The following is a 23,653-nucleotide window of genomic DNA, read 5'->3' as shown; positions in this document are numbered from 1 at the left end:
TCTCTACAATCACTGCTGATGTGTTTCTTCTTTGGCATTGTGCTAACACACACCTGAATGCTCCAGACCAGCAAACTGCTAAAACTTCAGTTTTTATAGAGGTGGTCACACTTGCATTTGGTTAGCAGCACCTGGCTGCTATTTAGCCTCTTAATTCCTATGAAAGCAATAAGGGTGTACTTAGTTTTTCAAACATGACTTCGCCATTTTGGCTTTATTTTTGTAAAATATTTCATGATATGGTGTAATATGTCATGTGTTGTTGTTTCTCTGAGGTTGTATTTACCTAATTTTCAGACCTGCTAAGGACCAGATGATTTTTATTATGTCCTGATAGATAAAGCCATAGAATTCAAAGATGTACTTTCTTCTTCATAAGACTGTAGGTGATCAAAAGAAGAAAACGGTAGAAAACTCTCTTCAATGGGGTTTAGAAACACTTCCGTGGTGGCTTTAAAAGAGACCATGTAGATTCATGCTTACCTCTCTCTTGATTGTTTTTTAAAAAACTACCATTGCTCAAATCTAGCCCATTGAGGAGGAGGGACATGGAAACAGCTGGGGAACCTTTGGTCCTCCAGATGTTAATGTACTCCAACTCCCATCCTTCCTCACTACTAGCCATGCCATCAGGGCCCAAAGGGAATGGGGGACCAGCTACCCCAGCCGACTTGATCTAATCAGGGTTTGCTCTGAATTAACCAAACAGATCAACCTGTTCACTCAATAACATTTTCATTTGCCAAGAGATAATTTTGGGTCACAAATGTACTTATTATCTCAAGAGCGAAAGCAAAGCAAAATGTACTCCCAGTAGTGTGACACCCCACAGCTTCTCTCTCTCTCTCTCTCTCTCTCTCTGTGTATGTGTGTGTGTGTGTGTGTGTGTGTGTGTGTGTGTGAGAGAGAGAGAGAGAGAGAGAGAGAGAATCAGAATAGTAGGAGTCAGACTAGAAGTAACAAGCATTCGGATGTCCTTTCACCAAAGCTGCACCCCACGTGGGCACTAAACCTGATTTGGCTAAGCTTCTCTTTACAGGCAATGCAAGGAATCCAGAAGCACCACCGGCTGCTGTGATAAACTGCCTGCCTGTGCCCATGACAAGCGCCCATAGATGTTGCTGCTGCTGCTGTGCATGCTCAGCGATGCACTGCTCTCCTTCCTCTGCATGACCCCCATCCATCTCTCTGGCATGCGAGACCAGGCAGAGTGCTTTCGGACACAGCTGGGTTCGCCTGCTAGGAATCTTAAGAGAGAAGAAAAGGTTTGAGGAGTGAGAGGAGCGGGTTGGGAAAGAGATGAAATCTGGAAGCAGTCCTTGGGCGCACGTGTCCAAAGCGACCCAGACGGTGTCAGGGGCAGAGCGTCTGCTCCAGATTCTGTTCTAAACTTTGACGGAGCCTTGCGAACGGCTGTACAGATTCAGCACTCTGAACAGCTCCATTAAAGTTCAGACTGAAAACCAAAATGGATTCACCACCCCAACAATACTGGAGCCACCAGCTTCTGCTGGCCTGTAGGTGGACAATGAGTGACCCTCCAGAGGTTGCTGCTGAGTTGCAAACGCCAGTATTGAGCACCACTGATTATTCTGGCAAGGGAAGATGAGGCACAGACCAGCAAAGTACAGAGAGCTACATGATCCATACCACTTTTTTCAGTCCGGGATACTGTTTCCAGAAGGGGAAAGCCAGATACCCAGCTGGAGACTCAACAGGAAGACAAGAGGGCAATTGCCCTCTCCGGCTCTGGGGCTCTGTTGGCTGGCCTTTGGATGCACCTTGCTTCCATCAGAAGGGGCTCCATAAAGCCCATCATGGGAGACACCCAGTTTCTATACCTCATTCCATCCCAAAACTCTGGCCTGCCATCCTTCCCCAGCCTAAGCTACTATGCAGGCCTGTTGTGAAGTTACAGTGAAAGTGGCATCAAAGTGCCGGTGTTGTGCAACGCACAGAAAAAGCTAAGACAGAGACTGGGTGGGAGGCTCCAAATGCCCGCCAAAGGGAAGGATCTGCTCTGTAGGAGATCTGGCACTGTCGGCATGAGATGAAGAGAGGAAGCAAGAAATGCAGTGTTGGGGGTGAACTGGAAACCCATCATCTACAGGCATAAAACAGGTGCTGGGGATAAACAGTAGCTCAGATACTGTCCTTCCCATCCCTACAGGAAATCCTCCACTCCCCCCAGCATTCAATATTGCTGTGTCTGGGGCAGTGTTAACACAGTCATGTCAAGAGTTCAGGATACCAGGATGCTGTGATTGGGCTGATAAGCAGGTTCATCTGCTGCCTATCTCCCCCACCCCCCTGGTGTGTACCATCTTGAAACGACAAGCTGAGTAACAATGATTGCAAGTACCAATTCTGACTTCTGTCCCAACCCCGACTGGGAGTCCGCCACCTGCTTGGCTCCTTATTGTGCAAGCGCATCTTCTCTGGGTGGGCACTTTGCTACCCACCGCCAGGGGCAAACCAATCCCTCCCACTCACTCATTGAGTACTTTTGGACTCCTTGCGTGTAGGGGGAAGAGTCAGAAGCAAGATTCAAAGTCTTGGGTGGGAGGCTTTCCTATCCATGCTGGAGATCCTAGTAGCTAGGGTTGGCCCACAACGCGTTGCTGCTGGAGGCAACTTGTGTTCCTTCTGTTCCACAAACAGAACCCAACTAAAAAAAAAAAAAACCAACAACAACACCATGGTGTCACAGTAAAATCCTCTGGCAGACCTTAGGCGCCAACCTAGCAAAAGAGGTCTGAATCGGTGGCACATAGAGCTTCATACCTCAAGAGATGGAAATCTTGGAATGCTGAAATGTTCAACTGTACACATAAGCCAAGAACTAAAAGCTTTCAACGGCATACATGCAATCTGCAATTACCAATTCACAGATTAATTGAGCTGGAAGGGGCCTGTTAAGGCCATCAAGTCCAACCCCCTCACTCATTGCAGGACTCCAGATTAAAGCACATCTGACAGAGTGTTTGTCCAATGTGCTCTTCAATGCCTCCGGCGTTGGAGCGCTCACCACCTCCTCCATTGTTGTACTGCTCTAACAGTTAAGAGGTTTTTTCCTGATATTCAGCCTATTATGATGTCTCCTACACTCTGGAAGGACTGAGAACAGATCCTGCCCCTCCTCTATATGATAGTCTTTCAAGGAACGGAAATGTGGTATCTTATTTCTCCCTAGCCTTCTTTTCCCAAGGCTAAACATGCCCAGTTTTTTTCCGTCTTTCCTCATCGGGCTTGGTTTCCAGTCCCCTGATCTTATCCGAACTTGCTCCAGTTTCTTGGCATCCTGGACACAGTGCTCAAGATGAGGCCTAAGCAGTGTCCAATACAAGTACTTCATGGGATTTGTTGACTATATTGTTATTGCCTACACCCAGAGTAGTCAATTGATTAGATTGGCGGGTTATACAATGGTGCCTCGCATTACGACGTTAATTCATTCCAGCGAAATCGCTGTAGAACGAAAACGTAATGCAAAAATAAAAAGCCCATTGAAACGCATTGAACCCTTTCAATGCGTTCCAATGGGCTGGAAACTCACAGTCCAGTGAAGATCCTCCATAGGGTGGCCCTTTTCGGTGCCTGTCTTGCAAGGAATCTGTCCCAGAAAAGAGCGAGGAGCCATTTAATTTACCCAGTGGTCATTTTGAAATTGCAGATTTGGAAAATCGTCGTTTTGTGAAGAATCGGTTCCCGAAGCAGGGAACCGATCATCGCAAAGTGAAAAAAGCCTATTCAGATCATTGTTTTGCGATCGCAAAAACGTCATCATAATGTGTTTTCGTCGTAATGCAGGGCAATCGTAAAGCGGGGCACGACTGTAAATGCAATGAATCAATCAATCTTGCAGTCTAAAACAGCATGGCCTTTTTTTACAGCCACATTGCACTGGTGACTCAGATTCAGCTCGTGATCTACAAAAATCCCAAGATTCTTCTCATTCATGGTATTACTGAGCCAACTACCCCCCATCTCATAACTGAGCATTGGCCCCCTCAAGTGTAGAGCTTTGTATTAATCACTGTTAAACTTCATTCTGTTGTTTTCAGCCCAGTGCTAAAGCCTATTCCTTTGTATTTTCCCCGTCTTCCAGCGTATTAGCTATTCCACTCAAATTTAATATGTATTCTCTGCACTCCCTCATCCAAGTCATTAGTAAAAATGTCGAAGAGCACCGGGTCCAGGACTGAGCCTTGGGTTACCCCACTTGTTCCTTCCTCTCAGTTGGAAAAGGAGCCCTTGATAAGCACTCAGTACGATTCTGTAACCAGCTGCATATCCAGCTAAGAGAGTTGCTCTATCCAGCCCACACCTATTCAGAATATCTTGGGGAACTTTGTCAAAGGCTTTGTTGAAGTCAAGATATATTATATCTACAGCGTACCCACCATCTTCCAGGGAGGCTACCCAATCAAAAAATGAGATGTGATGTATATAATGGCCCTGCCACTGTTCCCTCTGAACATCTGTGGCATGAGGCAGGTATCCTGCCCCGCCTAATGGCAGGGTTGGGCTGGCTAAGTAGGGCGAGATGTGGCCCAACGAGAGGACGGGAAGACTAGAGGTTCGGAAAGTGGTGGTTTTGGACTGCAGTTGTCTGAATCCCGACCACTGGGAGGGATACTGGGTTTTCCATAAAATAAAATAAAATAAATCAGCTTCCCCAGTTTTTGAGACACTCTGCTTCTGTTGATGAGGCTTGGCCTAACGGGACTCTAAGGTTAGCCTTGGCTTTGCAAAGTGGAAAAAAATCCCTACCATTCCAAACAGGAAAGTATCCACAGGCAGGCACGTAACCCGCACATATTCCTGGGGAGCTCAGATCCACACGCTCACAGTGTTACAGGGTTATTAATACACGACTAACGCATCACCAGCCCTCGGGTCTGTCTCAGCCTTGAAAAAAGCACTTGCCTCAGTAATTGGGAGGGTGCAAAGGGTGCCAAGGGATGAGCAATTCGGGGACAACAAGTAACCTGGCGATGCCACTCACGATTCTCATGCAGAAGGAGCCAGGTTCCGTTCCCAGCGTCTCTGGGTCGTGTTGAGAAAGAACCTTGTGTCATACCGCGGAGACTCACTTCCGCTTGGTGTAGAATTTAAATGGGAATGCAGGAAGCCGCCTGCCACCAAGCCAGGATCTTGAGCTCTGTGTTCAAGTTGGGAGGGGGGGGAAACGGGGACGGCCAAAATCTCAAATCTGCGCACCTCGACATTTTTCATGAGGACGTGGTGGCGCTGTGGGCTAAACCGCAGAAGCCTTTGTGTGCTGCAGGGTCAGAAGACCAGCAGTCGTAAGATCGAATCCACGCGATGGAGTGAGCTCCCGTCGCTTTGTCCCAGCTCCCGCCAACCTAGCAGTATGAAAGCATGTAAAAATGCGAGTAGATAAAAAGGTACCACCTCGGTGGGAAGGTAAAATGGCGTTCCCTAGTCACGCTGGCCACGTGACAACGGAAAACTGTCTTCGGACAAGTGCTGGCTCTACGGCTTGGAAATGGGGATGAGCACCGCCCCCTAGAGTCGGACACGACTGACTAAATGTCAAGGGGAACCTTTACCTTTACCAACAATTTTCAGGAAGAGTGACCTGCATCATATGAATGTGGCCGGCATACTTAAACGAAGGAGAAAGGAAGAGCAAGGCTAGGAAGTAATGGAGCCAACGGGCACCACGTCCTCCACTGGGCAAATGGGCAGGGCCACCTTGGGAGACCAAAAGTCGGCGTGTCTCTGCCCTGAGACGGGAGCTTAGAAGAATCGCTGGAGGTGGCTTGACCTCTGAAGGGTCTCCCTCGAGCTGCCTGAATTTCTGTTGCCGCCAGCCTTTTCTTCAGAACCAGGAGGGCTCGGATTTTGCACCCCTTTTAGAAGAAATCGCTGTAGTGAGCTCCCGTCGCTTGTCCCAGCTCCCGCCAATCAAGCGGTTGGAAAGCATTGAAAGGGTTCAGTGTGTTTCAATGAGCTTTTTATTTTTGCATTACGACATTTTTGTTCTACAGCGATTTCGCTGGAACGAATTAACGTCGTAATGCGAGGCACCACTGTATATCCCGCCAATCTAAGAAAGAGGGATGTGGTGGCGCTGCGGGCTAAACTGCAGAAGCCTGTGCTGCAGGGTCAGAAGACCAAGCAGTCATAAGATCGAATCCACGCGACGGAGGGAGCTCCCGTCGCTTGTCCCAGCTCCCGCCAACCTAGTGGTTCGAAAGCATGCAAATGCAAGTAGATAAATAGGGACCACCTCAGTGGGAAGGTAACAGCGTTCTGTGTCTAAGTCGCACTGGCCATGTGACCACGGAAGATTGTCTTCAGACAAAAACGCTGGCTCTATGGCTTGGAAACGGGGATGAGCACCACCCCCTAGAGTCTAACATGACTGGACAAAAATTGTCAAGGGGAACCTTTACCTTTACCTTTAGAAGAAAGACCAACCATCCAACGTCAGAGAGTCAGGTGGATGGTGGGGGTCTCGTCACCTCCAGCTAGGGTTGGGTGAGAAAGCTTTAGTCAGATAAAGAGAAGTCTGGGTTAGATGGAGATTTTATTCCAATGGACTTCTGTCAGTCAGAACCATGAGGGCTAGGACCTTTGTTTTTAAAAGAAAAAGACCAGCACGGCTCACTGGAAGAGCACTGACTTTTCAAGCCCACAGATCTTGGGTTAGACCCCAGAATCTACAAGGAGGGCTGGTGGAATGAAACTGGGCAGGGGTGAACCTAGCTGAGACGAGGCGGGGCTGGCAGGATCCGATCTCGTGCCAGATGCCTCCGTCTCCCAGCGCCACCCGGCCAAGCACGGATGTAAAAGAAACACCCTACGCCCCAAACAAAAGCAGCCCATCCGTGCTTGTTACGGGCAGGGCAAAAGCGATGCGTAAAAACAGCTGCGCGCGGCAACTGGCAGAAAAGCTACAGTGCCAGTCCCTGACACAGACGGGCATACATTCTCTCTCTCTCTCTCTCTCTCTCTCTCTCCCCTCCATACACACGGAGACAAACAAAGACACCCCGGTCCCGTTGCCCTCTGCCAATCCGCCAGGCTCACAGTCGTCCCCCCCCCGTTGCCAAAGCGGCACAGCGCCACGCTGGCAGCCGCCATTGTGCAAGTGACACGGTGAAAGCGCGTCTCCCAAGATCCAGCCGAGAGGGGCTTTGTCCGCCCTGGCAGCTATGAGCAGCTCAGGAAGAGAGAGAGAGAAAAAAATAAAGGAAGGGGAGAGAGGGAGAAAAGCAGAGAGTCGGAGAAACATCTTTCTCCTAGTCTGCCAGAGAGAAGTCCAAGCGTCGCCTCTCTCCAGCACTGGGGTTCCAGAATTCACCACCTCTCTGAAATCCCGCTCACAAAAGGGAGCACGGAGGGGACCAGGGTTGGCTCAGAGCAGCTCCGGGCTGCGTGCTTAAGAGCAATTTCGACACCTCTTGTTGGGTTACCAGAGCGAATTTGTTCTGCCCCCCCTTCGAGTCTCTAGGAGGGGAGAAAGGAACACAAAATCTGATTTTTCCCGTTTCAAATGATTTTTAAAGCCCAAGCCTCCCTCCTCTTCTGCCTCATCTCCTGGATGGCATCAGAGCTCACAGGCTCAGTGCGAAAAAGTGCAATGGTCTCACAGGACTGGAAGAGCACCCTAGGGGGTCATCTAGTCCAACCCCTGTCAATGTTGGTCTCCGCAACTCAATCCTCTTTGACTGGGGCGAATCCGAGCCTCAACACAAGGCAGTCCATTCGGAGAGAATCCATCTCTCTCTCTCTCTCTCAAACAGCTCTACCCGGAAAGTCTTCTTGATGCTAGGGAGGGTCTTCTTTCTCATAATTCGAATCTACCAGTCCTGGCCTTGCTCTCTGGAATACGAGAAAACACACCTGCTTCCTCTTTCACACGTCATATATGTGAGGAGGAGAACAACACCCCCACTCTCAAGTCACAGGCAGATTCAGCACAGTCGACTCTTTCACTTTGCGTGGGTGTGGGGCTTATACAATGTCATTCTGCCGTAAATCCACAACCCCTTCCTAAAATCAACCCTACAGGGCATGCCCATCACGGCAAGGCAAGGGGAGAGAGAAAACCCACCACAGAAAGGTTTTTCTGCCAACACACACCTACTGAAATGATTTTGAGCCAGATGGAAGCACTCCTGGTGGCAGTCATCCTATCAGTACTTGGGAGGGAGTCATACAATACTTTGGCCACCTCAGGAGAAGACTCCCTAGAAAAGACCCTGATGTTGGCAGAGTGTGAGGGCAAGAGGAGAAGGGGACGACAGAGGAGGAGATGGATGCGGCCAACGTGACTTTGACCCAACTCCAGGAGGCAGTGAGTGCCTGGCGTGCTCTGGTCCACGGGGTCACAAAGAGTCGGACACGACTTAACGACTAAACAACAACAACAAGGGGTGGTAAAGGAGAGATAGAGCTCCTGATGACTTCCCCCAGTGAATTAAACATACTACCTAGTGGTGGTATTGATGCTTTGAATTGTGGTGCTGGAGGAGGCTCTTGAGAGTCCCCTGGACTGTAAGGAGAACAAACCTATCAATTCTGAAGGAAATCAACCCTGAGTGCTCCCTGGAAGGAGAGATCCTGAAGCTGAGGCTCCAATCCTTTGGCCACCTCATGAGAAGAGAAATCTCCCCGGAAAAGACCTTGATGTTGGGAAAGTGTGAAGGCAAAAGAAGAAGGGGAAGACAGAGGACGAGATGGTTGATTTTGAAAACCAGCTGTTTTGATCATTGTAATGCGAAGAATTGGTTCCCAAAACAGGGAACCGATCATCGTGCAGCGAAATCCCCCCATTTAGACCATCGTTTTGCGATCGCAAAAAACATCGTCGTGAAGTGGATTTCTTGTAATGCGGGGTAATAGTTAAGCGGGGCACAACTGTACTGAATTTCAAACCCACCCATGGCATAGGTGTCCGTGGTTTAGGACCACTGATTTAGCTACCCGCCCCACTCCTCTGGCAGCTGCATGGATTTGAATCCATGTCCCTCCTACCTTCCAAGCTCATTTGTCCAACAGGCACCGAGCGAGTCTCAGGTCCAAAAAACTGCATCGTGTGAAGGACAGGCGTTACTACGTCGGCACCAGCGGGTTGTGCCGTCGCCCTGCGTTAGCCTGGCAGAGCGGTGATGGGGACGCCGATGTGAGGTGAAGGCACTGGATTGGAGCGGAGGCCGCCCGGGGGCTTGGTTTGACACATTGGGCGCTCCCTGCACCAGCCTGCCTGCTCTCCTGCCAGGCAGGATTAGTGGTGGCGCCTTCACGTGGCGCGTGCCACAGGGCAGCCGGAGAGACAAGGGTGCCCTTGTTCGAGCGTTCCCAATGTGTTGTGGAGCGCGATTCCTCGCGCCGTGTCTCCCTGCCCAGAAAGGGCAGGAACCTTCGTGCCGGTCGCACAGCAGATGGCAGGGAAACTCTGCCGAGTCTCGTCATTGATCATCCACATTTTGTTCCAACTCCCGAAGCCGCCTTGAGGAGAGACATACCCAGGCTGTGAGACACCAAAGCATTCAAAGCTGCCTTAGACTGGGTGAAACCATTGGCCGTGTTTTGCCTACACGGACTGGCAGCCATGGGTTTCAGGCAAGGCAGCCTCCGAGCCCGTACCTAGCATTTCCTGACAGTCTCCCCTCCAAATGCTGACCAGCGCTGACCCTGCTTAGCTTCCAAAATCAGTGTGGTATAATGTCTCACAAAACTGTCCGGACTAGGGCTGGGAAGCCCTGCATTCCAATCCGCACTTTGTTATGAAGCTTAGTGGGCAACCTCGCACCAGATACACACATTCTCTCTCACCCCAATAAAATGGGGGGTGGGGGTGAGAGGGGGTAACTAGCCACTCAGCAGACAGGATTTAGCATGACCTCAAGAGACTAGAAAATAAGAGCTGAAACTAATACCAATGCAATCACAAATACAGTAGCACCTCGGTTTATGAAATTAATACGTTTTACGGGACGTTACATAAAGCGAAAAATTTGCAAACCGCAACGCGGATTGCCATAGGAACGAGGGCGGTGCTATAAACCCCTGGGCCCAATGCATCCTAGGGAAACTTCCTTGGTACTCCGAAACCCCCCGAAAAAAGCCCCCAAAACCAAGGCATTATTTTCAATGGATTTCCGTTCGTAAACCGAAAATTATGTTAACCGAGGCGTTTGTAAACCAAGGCTACACCTGTACAGCAGAGACAACGTTCTCAGTAAGAAAATAAATTCAATTTAATCCCAGGCGATAGATTGAATCAGAATCCTGTTGGGACTTTCGGGTGGAGCTTTAGGTGGCGATTCTGCAGCTAATTAACTGGGTGGCGGTTGCGTGCCTCTCTCACGCCCTGTGGCATGAACTTGCTTGTGACCACGGACACAACTGCCCCCTCGTTAATCAGCTGCGATCTCTTGTCGTTATCTTGTGCAGTTTCACTCACTCTAGAGCAGCCATTCTCAGCCACCTTGCGAGGTTCGTCATGCGACTTAATACAACCCTGATTTGCCCTGAACTTCTTCCCTATTGTGTTTTAAGTGCTCTGGAGTAAAATCCCAATAGTTTTCGGGCCGATATAACAGGATACCATAGCGGGCACCTCTTTCCATACCTCCCCATACCCTAAAAAAACCCTTCCTGTTCAGACAGGAATTTGCACCTTAGGTTTCGCTAACTTTTCTATTCATATTATTAAATACTTCCCTCTTCTTATTACACTGTTAATGTAATTTGATTGTATCTAATTGTGTTTAATCACTGCTTTTAACTGCTGCTAGATGCCCTGAGTGGGGTGTGAATGCTAGAATGTATGTTTTTGTGGGTATTAATTAATTAACTACTAAGAAGCAGCACGGATGTTTTGTGCAGAAACAACGCCTTGTGAGCACTAACAGCGCAATCCTAAGCATGTGGACTGGGAAAAAAAAAGAGTTCCATGGCCGCCTAATGAATTTATTATCAGCTTTGGGAGTCCATAATCCCCCCCCTTCTCCCACTAATGCAATTGTTAACCTTCAAGGCTTCCCTCTGCACCTCTGCTCAAGCACAGCAACACAGCCGGCCGTGAGAGGTCACCCTGCTCCGACCTCACCAGTCGGTACAGTGACCCATTTGGGGCACGTTCTTTACGAAGAACATGTGCCAACGGGAACAGATGTGGAAGGTGATGAAGGTTTCAGAAAACAAGCTGAATGAACGAGAAACCGGATCTATTTAAGCCCGGAGAAACGAAAATTGAGGGGTCACCAACTCTGTGAAGCGTGCCAGACAGAAGAAGAGAAAATACAGTGGCCACAATCCAGGGGCGTTTTTACACTAGGACAACGCAAGCCTTATAAATCTTGATAACGAACTGCCACAAATTAAGGTGGGCATTTTCTGTTGTGAGTAGACGTGGTGCGTGACAGCAAATGCCTACACCGACTCTATAATCTCCATCCATCTCCTGCCAAGATGGATGTCTATCCTGCGACGCTGACTGACCCGACTCACAGGATTTTGGCCTTTGGCCTTGCTGCCCCACCACACGACACCACTAGGCGTTAAGGACCTTATGTTACCACAAGGCAGCCAAACAGGAGGAGAAACGTTGATGCTTAAGAGCAATGTGGCAACCCCTGTGGATTAGCAGCCTGCCAGCTAGGTCTATTCACCAGGATGGTGGAGTCAGCAGGAGTGGTGTCCAAAACTAATGTGCCCTTGGGAGGCCAATTAAATTTCCTAAGTAAAGGTTCCCCTTGTTTGTCCAGTTGTGTCCGACTCTAGGGCGCGGTGCTCATCTCCATTTCCAACCCATAGAGCTAGTGTTTGTCCGAAGACAATCTTCCGTGGTCATGTGGCCAGCGCGACTAGACACGGAACGCCGTGACCTTCCCACCGAGGTGGTACCTTTTTATCTACTCGCATTTGCATGCTTTTGAACCTCTAGGTTGGCAAGGAGCTGGGACAAAGCAAGGGGCACTCACTCCGTCGCGTGGATTCGATCTTACGACTGCAGGTCTTCTGACCTTGCAGCACAGAGGCTTCTGTGGTTTAACCCGCAGCGCCACCACGTCCTAAGTAGGTGGCCGGAATTCATAACCACCAAGGTACAAAAGGCTACCTGTTCTACAGGCAGATATTGAAGAAGAGGGGTCTCAAAGGAAGGGATGAGAAGGTTGAATCTAAAGTGACACATCATAATCATTGTGTGTGAAGTCAATTCAGACTTACAGCAACCCTTTCTGGAGTTTTCTAGACAGAGAGAAGTGGTTTACCCACTCCTCCTTTTGGGGGCCTCCCGGGCTGTGCCGCCTGCTCTCGGCGACACAGGCTGGCTCTACTCACAGGACGCACAAGGAAGAAATGAACTCCCAATGGAACGTCTACAGCCAGATCCCTACCTATCCAGCCAGCATCCTGCAAACTATACCTGCTGAAATTCCACCTTAAGCAAAGCTCCTAGGAGGACAGGAGCCTTTCCGTGGGGTCAATCTAGTGGCATTGGGTGGAAAGGTTTCGATTCTTTAGGAACCGGGAGATGCTTGGGGCAAGCCGGATCTGCACCAAATCGGCAGTGTCCTCTTGATATAAAATGGACATTGGAGTTTAATCTCAAAGAAGGGGCAGAACACAATTAAAACGGATCTTTGGGTGGGTGGGGAACGCAAGACAAACTGGGGACTATTTGGATGGGCTCGAAGTTGGTCATCCATGTACGACTGTCGTGACGGACGACTTTCATGAACTGGCGAATGTCATCACAAAGCCAGCTCGAGCTTCCTCTTTTGTAACCCGGATCTGGAGTGCAGAAAGAAGGCTCTAGAGTTCCTTTCTAGAAAGGTCGGCAAATGGGAAGAGCGCTTAATCTTAAGCAGTGCCCCAAATCTGCTGACTTTTTCTGGACTGATTTGAAATCGCTGTGACCCTGATGGTGTTCAAGTCCACATCCGCTCATTTATTATTGATCCAAAGCATATGTCTGTTGCCTTCTGGCCTGGCAGAAATTCCTATGAAATGGCATTTATTAGCATGTCAGCTAGAGAGAACCAGTTTGGGGGGGGGGAAGAGGGCAGATCCCTCGCCACTTCCGCTCTGCACCCCACTTCAGCAACTTGCTGCCATCTCATTCTGCCTAAGGGTAAGGCCAGCCTTGCCACATGGGGGGGGAATCGTCCCTTCCTCTATGGGGCTGGGCGATGCTAGTGCCGCTTTCAAAAACGGAGCACACCGACCGACCAGGGCCTTTGATTTGCATCTGCGGCCGCAGAGAAAAGGCAGAGAGAAAATGAGGGCGGGAGGACAGAGAGCCGATACTGCAAACCACAATTCAGGGGCGGCTCAACCAAGGCGACGCACATGCGCACCGAGGAGGGAGAGGAATGAGCCTCTTGTGTCCCACACTCCCCTCCGGGCAATGAGTATTTCATTAAGTAACGAGCTTTCCTCCTCCTCCTCCTCCCCCCCTCAGCCCAATATCATGCACAGCCATTAATGCATAAATATTAATAGGAATGACACCAAGATGGACTGGGCGCCCGCGGCCTCTTTTGAGACACGGCGTTCACACAGGGCGAAGAATGAATCAGTGCGCTCCACTTGGGAGACGGAGGGAGGCAGAGGCAAGGATCGGCTTGCTGGTGCTCGGGGAAAGGGGCCGGGCAGAATACCAACCTTCCCTCGCGGTAGGGGAGGGCAGAAGCAGTGCGCAGGGGAATCACACAGACCTGACGGAAGGGACCCCAGGGTCATCCAGCCCAACCCTCTGATAACATAGAAACTGACTACCAAGCCCCCTCTAGAGAACCTCCATCAGTTCCACTATCAATCCGCTCCTTTGTACACGTCAGGGCGACCCCATCGCTGCTCCATTGCTTCCTCTCCCATTCCCTCGGCCATTTCTCCCATGTTGGGCTTCCGAGACCTTTTGCCATCTTGGGACCATCTTGATCGCAGCCTCCTAGACCTGGTTCCAGCCTGAAGCCACCCCCCCCACAACCCTTCAGTTGCTGAACTACATCTCCCACCATGCTTCTGCACCAGCCAGGCGGTGCAGAAGCATGTCCCCCGGCTTATTTAACTTATATGCAGAATACATCATGCGGAAGGCTGGACTGGAAGAAACCCAAGCCGGAATTAAGATTGCCGGAAGAAATATCAACAACCTCCAATATGCAGATGATACCACTCTGATGGCAGAAAGTGAGGAGGAACTAAAGAACCTTGTAATGAGGGTGAAAGAGGAGAGTGCAAAAAATGGTCTGAAACTCAACATCAAAAAAACTAAGATCATGGCCACTGGTCCCATCACCTCCTGGGAAATAGAAGGGGAAGATAGGGAGGCAGTGACAGATTTTACTTTCTTGGGCTCCATGATCACTGCATATGGAGACAGCAGGCACGAAATTAAAAGACGCCTGCTTCTTGGGAGGAAAGCGATGACAAACCTCGACAGCATCTTAAAAAACAGAGACATCACCTTGCCAACAAAGGTCCGCATACTCAAAGCTATGGTTTTTCCAGTAGTGATGTATGGAAGTGAAAGCTGGACCATAAAGAAGGCCAACCGCCAAATAATTGATGCTTTTGAATTGTGGTGCTGGAGGAGACTCTTGAGAGTCCCCTGGACTGCAAGGAGATCTAACCTATCCGTTCTGAAGGAAATCAACCCTGAGTGCTCACTGGAAGGACAGATCCTGAAGCTGAGGCTCCAGTACTTTGGCCACCTCATGAGAAGACTCCTTGGAAAAGACCCTGATGTTGGGAAAGTGTGAAGGCAAGAGGAGGAGAAGGGGACGACAGAGGACGAGATGGATGGACAGGGTCATCGAAGTGACCAACACGAATTTGGACCCAACTCTGGGAGGCAGTGGAAGACAGGAGGGCCTGGCATGCTCTGGTCCATGGGGTCACGAAGAGTCGGACACGACTAAACGACGACGAGGCGGTCAGGGCTGATGGGAGCTGGAGTCCAACAAGATCCATAGCCCCCCCGATTCTTCCCTGCTGTGTTAATGTGCCCCCTGTGACGATACGTACACACCCTCAGACACCCACAGGATGACGATACTACACTAGTAGGACTTATCTCTGGGGATGATGAGTCTGCGTATCGGGACGAGGTATTACAGCTATCCCGCTGGTGCAAAAAAAACAATCATTTATTTAACATCCAAAAAACCAAGGAATTCATAGTGGACTATAGGAAAAAAAGAGCAGATATTCAGCCACTGTATATAGATGGAGTTTGTGTGGAACAGGTGGTTGAATGTAAGTTTCTTGGGACTATCATAACAAATGACCTGACTTGAATTGCAAACACCGCTGCGTTAATCAGGAAGGCACAACAACGGTTGTATTTTCTAAGGATTCTTAGAAAGCAACAATTGACTGAGAGTTTGTTAATCACCTTCTATCGGAGTTCGATTGAGAGCATATTATCCTACTGTCTCTGTGTATGGTTCACGAGCTGCACAGTGGCAGAGAAAAAGGCAATTCAAGGGGTGATCAAGACGGCCCAAAACATCATTGGCTGTTCACTCCCCTCTTTGGAAGAACTGTATAAGAACAGATGTAAGAGGAAGATATCTAACATACTGAAAGACTCCTCTCATCCGGGATATCAGCTCTTTAAACTATTACCATCAGGAAGGAGATTCAGGGTATTGAAAGCAAGGACAAGCAGATTCAAGAACAGTTTTTACCCAAGTGCAGTATTGAGTTTAAATGCGGGGCCATAGGTTTTTGGTGGAATTTTAATTGCTGAGAGAAAACGGGGTATCTATATTTGGATGGTGAAAGTTGTGTATATTTTAACTTTTTTTTGTAGTGTTGTCCAGTTTTACCTTGGGGAAGAGCACCTCATTTCGTTGCACCCACTTGTGAGCGCAATGACAAATAAATTTCTTATGTCTTATGTCTTATGTCTTATAATTCTCCATGCCCGTTATTACTTTCCCTCCTTCCTCTGGACTCACTTTTTTCGACAGTCAATGGGGTTTAGCAGATAAGAATGTTGCACCACCACCCCGGAGTCCCAAGTTCAAATCCCGATTCAGCCCTGGAAGCTCACAGGGAGGAAGGGCAATGGGAAGCTGGTTTTTGAACTTTTGCCTAGGAAGGATGCTAGATGATGGAAGCTGTAGTAGTCCAACACCTTCTATAAGTTGTATAAGTTGTCCACACCAATCGATCAACTCAGAACGTCAGTGACTATGTGCATGTGTACAGTGGTGCCCCGCTTAACGATTACCCCGCTTGACGATGAATCCACTTCACAACGATGTTTAATGGGCTTTTTTCGCTTCTCGGCGATTGGTTCCCTGCTTCAGGAACCGATTCTTCGCATTACGACGATCAAAACAGCTGATCGACGGGTTTTCAAAATTGCCGCCAGCTGCTCAAAATGGCTTCCCGCTGTTTTTAGGAGGCATTTTTCGCTGCACAGGCACCCAAAAATGGCCACCCTATGGAGGATCTTCGCTGGACAAGCAGGTATTTCCCCCATTGGAACACATTGAACAGTTTTCAATGCGTTTCAATTGGCTTTTTTATTTCGTTTGACGAGGATTTCGCTCTACAGGATTTCGCTGGAACGGATTATCTTCGTCAAGCGAGGCACCACTGTATGTCTACCTCGACCTGTGTAAATTCGTCAGAGTGTCTACACGGAGAGAAAAATGAAATGCCTGACAGCCCAGCTTTGGCTGCCGGGGTGCAACATGAAAGGCCTTCAACAATAAGGAGAGAGTCACAGAATCATGGACTAACATAATATGTTGGAAGACAGGGCTAAGAAAGCCATCGAGTCCAACCGCCTGCTCAAGGCAGGCACCCCAATCAAAGAAGATCTGACAGATGGCAGTCTAAATTTCTCTTGAATACCTCCAGAGTTGGAGCGTTCACCATCTCTTGAGGTCACGGTCTCCGCTGTTCTGCGCTGCTCTAACAGTTAAGAGTTTCCCCCTCATATTTAGCCTGGAGCTGGCTTCCTGCACTCTGGGATGATCGAGAACAGATCTTGCCCCTCCTCTGAATGACAAACGTGCAAGTCTTTCAAAAGTGCTCTTCCCTCTCCCCTCAGTCTTCTTTTCTCAAGGCTAAACATGCCCAATTCCTTCTGCCTTTCCCCCTAGGGCTTGGTTTCCAGCCCCCTGATCCTCCTCGTCGCCCTCCTCTGAACTTTTTCCAGTTTGTCAGCATCCTTCTTAAAGTGTGGTGTCCAGATCTAGACACAGTTCTCAAGATGAGGCCTAACCAGTGGCAAACAGAGGGGATTTGGAGACTACACCTCTGTTAGGTAAAGGTAAAGGTTCCCCTTCACATTGAGTCCAGTCGTGTTTGACTCTAGGGGGCGGTGCTTATCCCCCGTTTCCAAGCCATAGAGCCAGCGTTTTGTCTGAAGACAATCTTCCGTGGTCACATGGCCAGCGCGACTTAGACACGGAATGCTGTTACCTTCCCACCAAGGTGGTCCCTATTTATCTACTTGCATTTGCATGCTTTCGAACCGCTAGGTTGGCGGGAGCTGGGACAAGCGACGGGCGCTCCCTCCATCGCGTGGATTTGATCTTACGACTGCTTGGTCTTCTGACCCTGCAGCACAGGCTTCTGCAGTTTAGCCCGCAGCGCCACCATGTCCCTCTGTTAACGCCACCTCTGTTAATGCAGCCTAAAATAGCATTGGCCTTTTTTGCAGCCACGTCACATTGTTGGCTTATATTCAGCTTTTGATCAACAATTCCAAGATCCTTCTCACTTGTAGTATTGCTGAGCCAGGTATCCACCATCTTTTAACTGTGTGTTTGGTTTTTTCCCCTCTAGGTGTAGATCTCTGCAATTATCCCTGTTAAATTCCATTCTCTTATTTTCAGCCCAGTGCTCGAGCCGATTCAGATCTTTCTGATCCCCCCGCCCCCTTCATCCAGGGTATTAGCTATGCCACCCAATTTTGTATCATCCACAGATTCGATAAGCTTATCCAAGTCATTAGAAACATGTTGAAGACCACCAGTTCCAGGACAGCCTTGTGGTACCCCACTTGTCTGAGAAGGAGCCATTCAATCAATACCCTCTTGAGTGCAATTCTGTAACCAACTATGTGTATCTACCTGACAATTGTTCTATCCAGCCTACAGCTAGTTAGTTTGCTCATCAGAATCTCACTACATTTTTTACTGTCTTTCATCTTTTTTTTTTCTTGTTGGAATTGTGCCTTTTTAAGAAACTCCCACCCGTCTTGGATTCCCTTTCCTATAAGGATCTCTTGCCATGGGACCTTACCTATCGCTGTTCGGAGTTCATTAAAACTGGCTATCCAAGCTACCAATCTATCCCTGTATACAAAAACAGAGCACTCCCTGAGTAGGTGTGACAGGGAAGGCTTTTCAGACTGCCCGGCACTCCCTGTTGTGTCCTATCTACATGCGTTGTGACTCTGCCTCCTGCACAGCTAATTCAACTCATCCCGCATATTATGAACCCATGGCAACATCACCTGCAACGACCACCACAACTGCCTCTTCCTCTCCAAGCACCAACTTACTGCAAGCTGTTCCTGTTTGCAAAGTACATCGTGACAACTTGATCATGAACAGGTGATCAAGACCCCCATAACTTCACAAAAAGATCTGCTCCTTGTGTCGATGAAAACCCCCCAGAACTGGTTTCTTTAAGACCGCCTCCAGGTGGCTGCCTCCACTTCTAGATTCTCCTTAGATCTCAAAAGGTATTCCCTTCACCGTGGGGGTGGGAGGAGAAATCTTTCCATCCTAAAGCTGCAGGCAACTTCTTTGCAACCCGGTTCACATGGACTCACATAAAGCAGCAAACAAACAGAAGAGCACTGAAGGCATGACATTCTGTTGCAGCTGGTAAAGACCCCAAGAGGGCTGTTGTTCCGTCTTGAGTAGGAAAAAGCAGTTTTGCAGAAGAGCAAGCGCTCCCCCTTCTCTCCGTGCTCACACTCCAGAAACTTCGTGCTGTGCAATTGGATGATCCAGGCCTCTTTCCCCTTTAGAAGGTCATCCCTCCCGCCCTCTGTTTGCCCCAGCGTATCAAAGCACCCTCCCTCCCAGTCCGTCCGCCCACCCGACGATTCTTACTATATGCAGCTGCAAGTAGTCTCCGAGCCCAGAGGCACTGTCCACCCGCACCAGAATGGCGTTCTTCTGATGCGTGCTGAAGCCCACGGCCAAGCGGTCGGCCCGCGTGCTGGGGCGGTCGTTTGGTGGCCACGTGTACGTAATCAGCGCCCCGCCCTTTCCGAAAATATACGTCGTGCCAGCTGGAAAGAAGAAGGAGAAAGAGAAAAGAACGGTCAGAGGAGAGGGAATGTCCTGCTGTAGTCTCTGAGGTCAGAGGATTCAAGTGAGCTTCCATCAGCTTAGTTACTACAGTGGTGCTTCGCTAGATGATGACAATCCGTTCCACTGAAATCGCTGTTTAGTGAAATCATTGTCTAGCGAAAAGCATTGAAACCTATTTAATGCGTTCCAATGGGGAAGAATCGTTGTTGTCTAGTGAAGATCGGCCATAGGAAAGCCGCTTTGCGAGCCGCCGATCAGCTGTTTAAATCGCTATCTTGTGAAGCTTAGGTCCCGAAAACACCCATTTTGCGAGCGTGGAAGGAGCTGTCAAAATTGTCATCTAGCGAAAATTAGTTTGCGAAGCAGGGACCAAGCATTGTCCAGTGAAATTCCCCCATAGGAATCACTGTTTTGCGAATCGCTATAGTGATCGGAAAAAGTCAATGTCTAGAGAAAAAACTGTCATGCGGGGTAACTGTCTAGCGAGGCACCACTGTACTACTACTACTACTACTACTACTACTACTACTACTACTACTACTACTACTACTACTACTACTACTACTACTAATAATAATAATAATAATAATAATAATAATAATAATAATAATAATAATAATAATAATAATAATAATAATAATAATAGGTGCCCTTGCTTTGAACTCCAGGGGCGAAAGCAGCATGCCAAGATCAATAGTGCTTCAGCTCAGCTCTGTGACCTGCTGAATCTTCTACCCGCTTAACTCTGTAATGCAGTACGAAGGGACTGGGTTTGATTTTTTCCCCCTCCTCCCTCCCCATCCCCTTTCTTTCTGTGCTGCATCTGTCAACCACTCCCCAGCCCTTCTGCAATGGAAAGGTTCCAAATAAATGAACCAATATCGGGAAAACTCTGGTATTTTTGAGCTCCAACAGAGTTCACGAAGAAAAATACCCCTTTCCTCCAAGTGCTTATGATCTGCCCAGATGTGTGGTCGCAGTGGGACACACTTCATCTGGGAAGCCAATGAGCAGGGATTATAATAAATGTTTTATTACGGTCATTGGCCAGCAAAAGTAAGGAACATTATTTAAATTAGGAGACATAAAAGCAATCTAAAAACATCTATATACATATATATAAAACTACATTCATACATCTTACTAAATATCTCCTGCCTCCCTATCATAGGCCTTATCTATGGGCTATTGCAGCTTGTACAGAATGACAGAATTGTGACTTTGAAGCTCATAGAGCTCGTTTGATCATTATACCAAATTATACCAAAGCTCATAGAGCTCGTGTGATCATTATACTATAGCTGCGCTTCAGGTGGAACCTTTCCTCCACGGATTTTGATTGCAGCAGCACAGAATTTAGCTACTTTTGTCAGCATATCTGAATTTTGGTTTCGCCCAGTATATCTGCCAGGGCATCACCCTGTCAGCAAAACCAGTGTGTAATGTGCCTCTGATCGTCCAGGAAATGCCCTTATGTAAGGGTTAACAAGGACTCCTCAATCCCAGAATAAAAAGCACAATGAAGTAACACCTGGGAGCAGGGATTGCCTGTGACAGTAGGAGAGAGGATACCAGAGCATGCATCGACAGTTTTGCCCTCCTGCAGTGTTGTTATTGTTGTTATTCAGCCTAATAACTGTAGACCACACAAGCATTTTTCAGCTGAAGGATGACACTAATGTGACTTGAGTAAACAACAGCTATAAATAAGGGCCTCCAAGGCAACAATCCACCCATGCTTAGGAAATCCATTTATTATGGTTTGTGTCACACCCGACGTTGTCCACAATAGCTTCCAGGGTGTGAAGAATGACAAGCAAAGGCAGTGCCGGTGGTTAGACTGGCACAGCGCACACCTAGCCTTCATCCCCAGTAGACAAACCCCCCGGGGAATCTAAGAAGAGCCGCATTCAGGGGTTCCAAAAAGGGCAACGTTTGAGTGCCTTGAGGAGGAGACAGCTTTCTGTCCCCGAAGTGTCTCTATGCAGCTGGGGAACCTGGAAAAACCAGGTTTCTTAATCACGCAGAAGAGTGGAGGGGAAGCCAATCCGACACGGGAACTCTCAAAGACAATTCAGCACCCTGGACAGATCCTCGGTTCAGCACCTTGGACAGATCCTTGATTCAGCGCCCTGGACAGATCCTCGGTTCAGCACCCTGGACAGTGCCTGGACATTCAGGCAGCCCCTTGCAGTTGGCCTTTTGAGTCGCCAGCCTCTGCAGGTGTGGAGAAGATCCGTGTTGGTCTCCTCTTCAGCCTCTCTTTCCTCTGGCAGGGGTCAAGGCTAGCTTCCTCTGCCCCCTGGCCACCATTTCAACATCACCCCTTTTTCGGAACGCCAGGCTAAGGCGACAGGACTCGGTTCTCCTTCCTCCCGCACTCCCGTGTATTAAAAACAAATAAAATAAAAATAAAACCCTTATATGCTCCTGGGGTCGAATGCGTGGCAAATCCACGTTTACCCGAACAGAACCAAGATAAATTCTAGCCCTGGTCGTACTGGCTAAATGCAACACAGCTACAGTCCCGGCGGGGACAGGACCCTTTCCAGTCAGCCGGCTATGAAGCTGGTGACGGTGGGCAGTCCATCCACGCCAAAAGGGGCGGTAATCCTTATTCTGTGCCACTAATATTGAGATGAATACTCAGTGATCCGAAGGCCAAGATTCTAAGATCTCATACGTATTTTCCTCGATAGGAGAAATACAAAGGTTTGGGTTTCTTTCTCAGGTCTGCATCCTTGATCTTTTATTCTTTCCGCCAAATTTGCAAAACTCTGGAGACATCCGTATAGAGAAAAAAAGGAACAAAGAAAGCCCTCATCCAGCTACACCCAACTGGAGTCCCCCCCCCCATGCACACAAATGCACACACACACACCTTGTCCCTTCCCAGCCACGAAATGCTAGGGCTCTGTGCCTCCCCTTCTGCATTTCGGGACACAGCCTGGGCGAGGAACAGGGTTAGGAATGATGGACGGAGAGGCGTAAGGGTTGAGACAGAATCATCCGTCTCCTGGCCACCCGGCTCTTTTCTCAGTCCCCTCCAGGCACGGGGTTCCAGCAGGGCTATTCATCAGCCCTCATCTGTATTTCTGGCCCACCACGGACACGCCTGCCTCCCGGCTAAGCGATTCTCCAACCATCCCATCCATTGTCCTCAGCTTGTCCAAAAGCCAACGCTACGCTACGAAAACACGGAATGGATAAGGCCGCAAAGCTTCCAGACCACGCCGGCTTCTTGTGGGTCTCGAGCCCCTTGATTTTCAAAAACAATCATTTCTACCCAAGTCTCTGGCTACAGAGCCAAAGGTCGGTGGTTTGATTCCCCACTGGGCCTCCTGCGAGTAGTGGCCTTGGGCAAGCTGCACAGTTCCTCCTAGAAGAAGGAAATGGTAAACCCCTTTTGAGTACTCTTTATCTGGGAAACCCTGGAAAGGGTTGCCAGGCATCAAAATTGACGATGGCAATTGTTATTAATTTTCAAAAGCAGTAACGTCTGTCCAGTCCTAAGGACTGCACTCCTGAGCAATAATGAGGTTTTCATTAGGCATTGTACAAGAGGGAGACCCTTAGCTCCTCATGGGCAGCCGCTAGGCGAGAACACTCGGTCTGCATTGGTCAGGCACACAGTAAGGTGATCAGAGAGCCAAGGAAGGTTATGTATGTTAAGTCCCCCCCCCCCCCCGCAGAAACAGGTCTTAAGCTCCCAACTGGCCAGGTCACTAAAGAGGAGAATGCCACGCCGGCACAGCCACTAGCCATGCTAGCTGACTTATTTTGGGAGTTGTAGTCCTGCCACCCCCCCCCCAAAAAAAACCCCACATCTTTTTCCAATGTCTAGACCAGGAAGTCTAGATTTCCAGTATGGTGTAGTGGATGGAGTGACAGACTAGGACTCTGGAGAACAGGGTTCGAATCCTCACTTGGTCTGGGAAACTCAATGGGGGAGTGGAACCGGTAAAACCACTCCTTAAAGGCTATCTTACCTTGAAAGCCCTATTAGGGTCACTATATGTCTTGCTGACATTCACAGACCTTTGTGTGACAGACACCCCCACCCCTCTTCTTGGCTCAGCTTTGTGTGCTACACACACACACACACACACACACACACACACACACACACAACAACGACTGGCCAAATGCAAAAATATTCCACCAGCTATCTTCAGTTTTGCTTACTATACTTTGACTGCTACGGTCCTGATATCAGAGTATGGATAATCAATGCGTGTTAGCATTCTGATTGCTATTCTGCAGGAGACAACTGAAAATTAGAAATTAATATTTACCCCTTCCCCCAACAGGTAACACTTCCATTCCTATGTATATGTATATTGACAGGCCTTCCCTCCTGTCAATAT

The 23,653-nt window shown here is 48.8% G+C and overlaps 1 protein-coding gene across 37 annotated transcripts in view; it reads right to left on the bottom strand.

The window, feature by feature from the left end:
• NRXN2 (neurexin 2) overlaps nucleotides 1–23,653 on the bottom strand; it is a 559,504-nt gene that overhangs the window by 126,363 nt on the left and 409,488 nt on the right. For all 37 annotated transcript variants that reach the window (XM_078382060.1, XM_072984193.2, XM_078382066.1 and 34 more), the window contains one exon: nucleotides 19,083–19,264. In XM_078382060.1, coding sequence (XP_078238186.1) covers nucleotides 19,083–19,264 — 182 coding nt within the window. The remainder of the gene's footprint in view (nucleotides 1–19,082; nucleotides 19,265–23,653) is intronic.

The sequence above is a fragment of the Pogona vitticeps genome, chromosome 15, assembly GCF_051106095.1.
Source record: "Pogona vitticeps strain Pit_001003342236 chromosome 15, PviZW2.1, whole genome shotgun sequence".
Lineage (NCBI taxonomy): Eukaryota > Metazoa > Chordata > Lepidosauria > Squamata > Agamidae > Pogona > Pogona vitticeps.
Note: the sequence above shows the minus strand (reverse complement) of the source record. Positions and strands in the feature narration are given on the sequence as shown.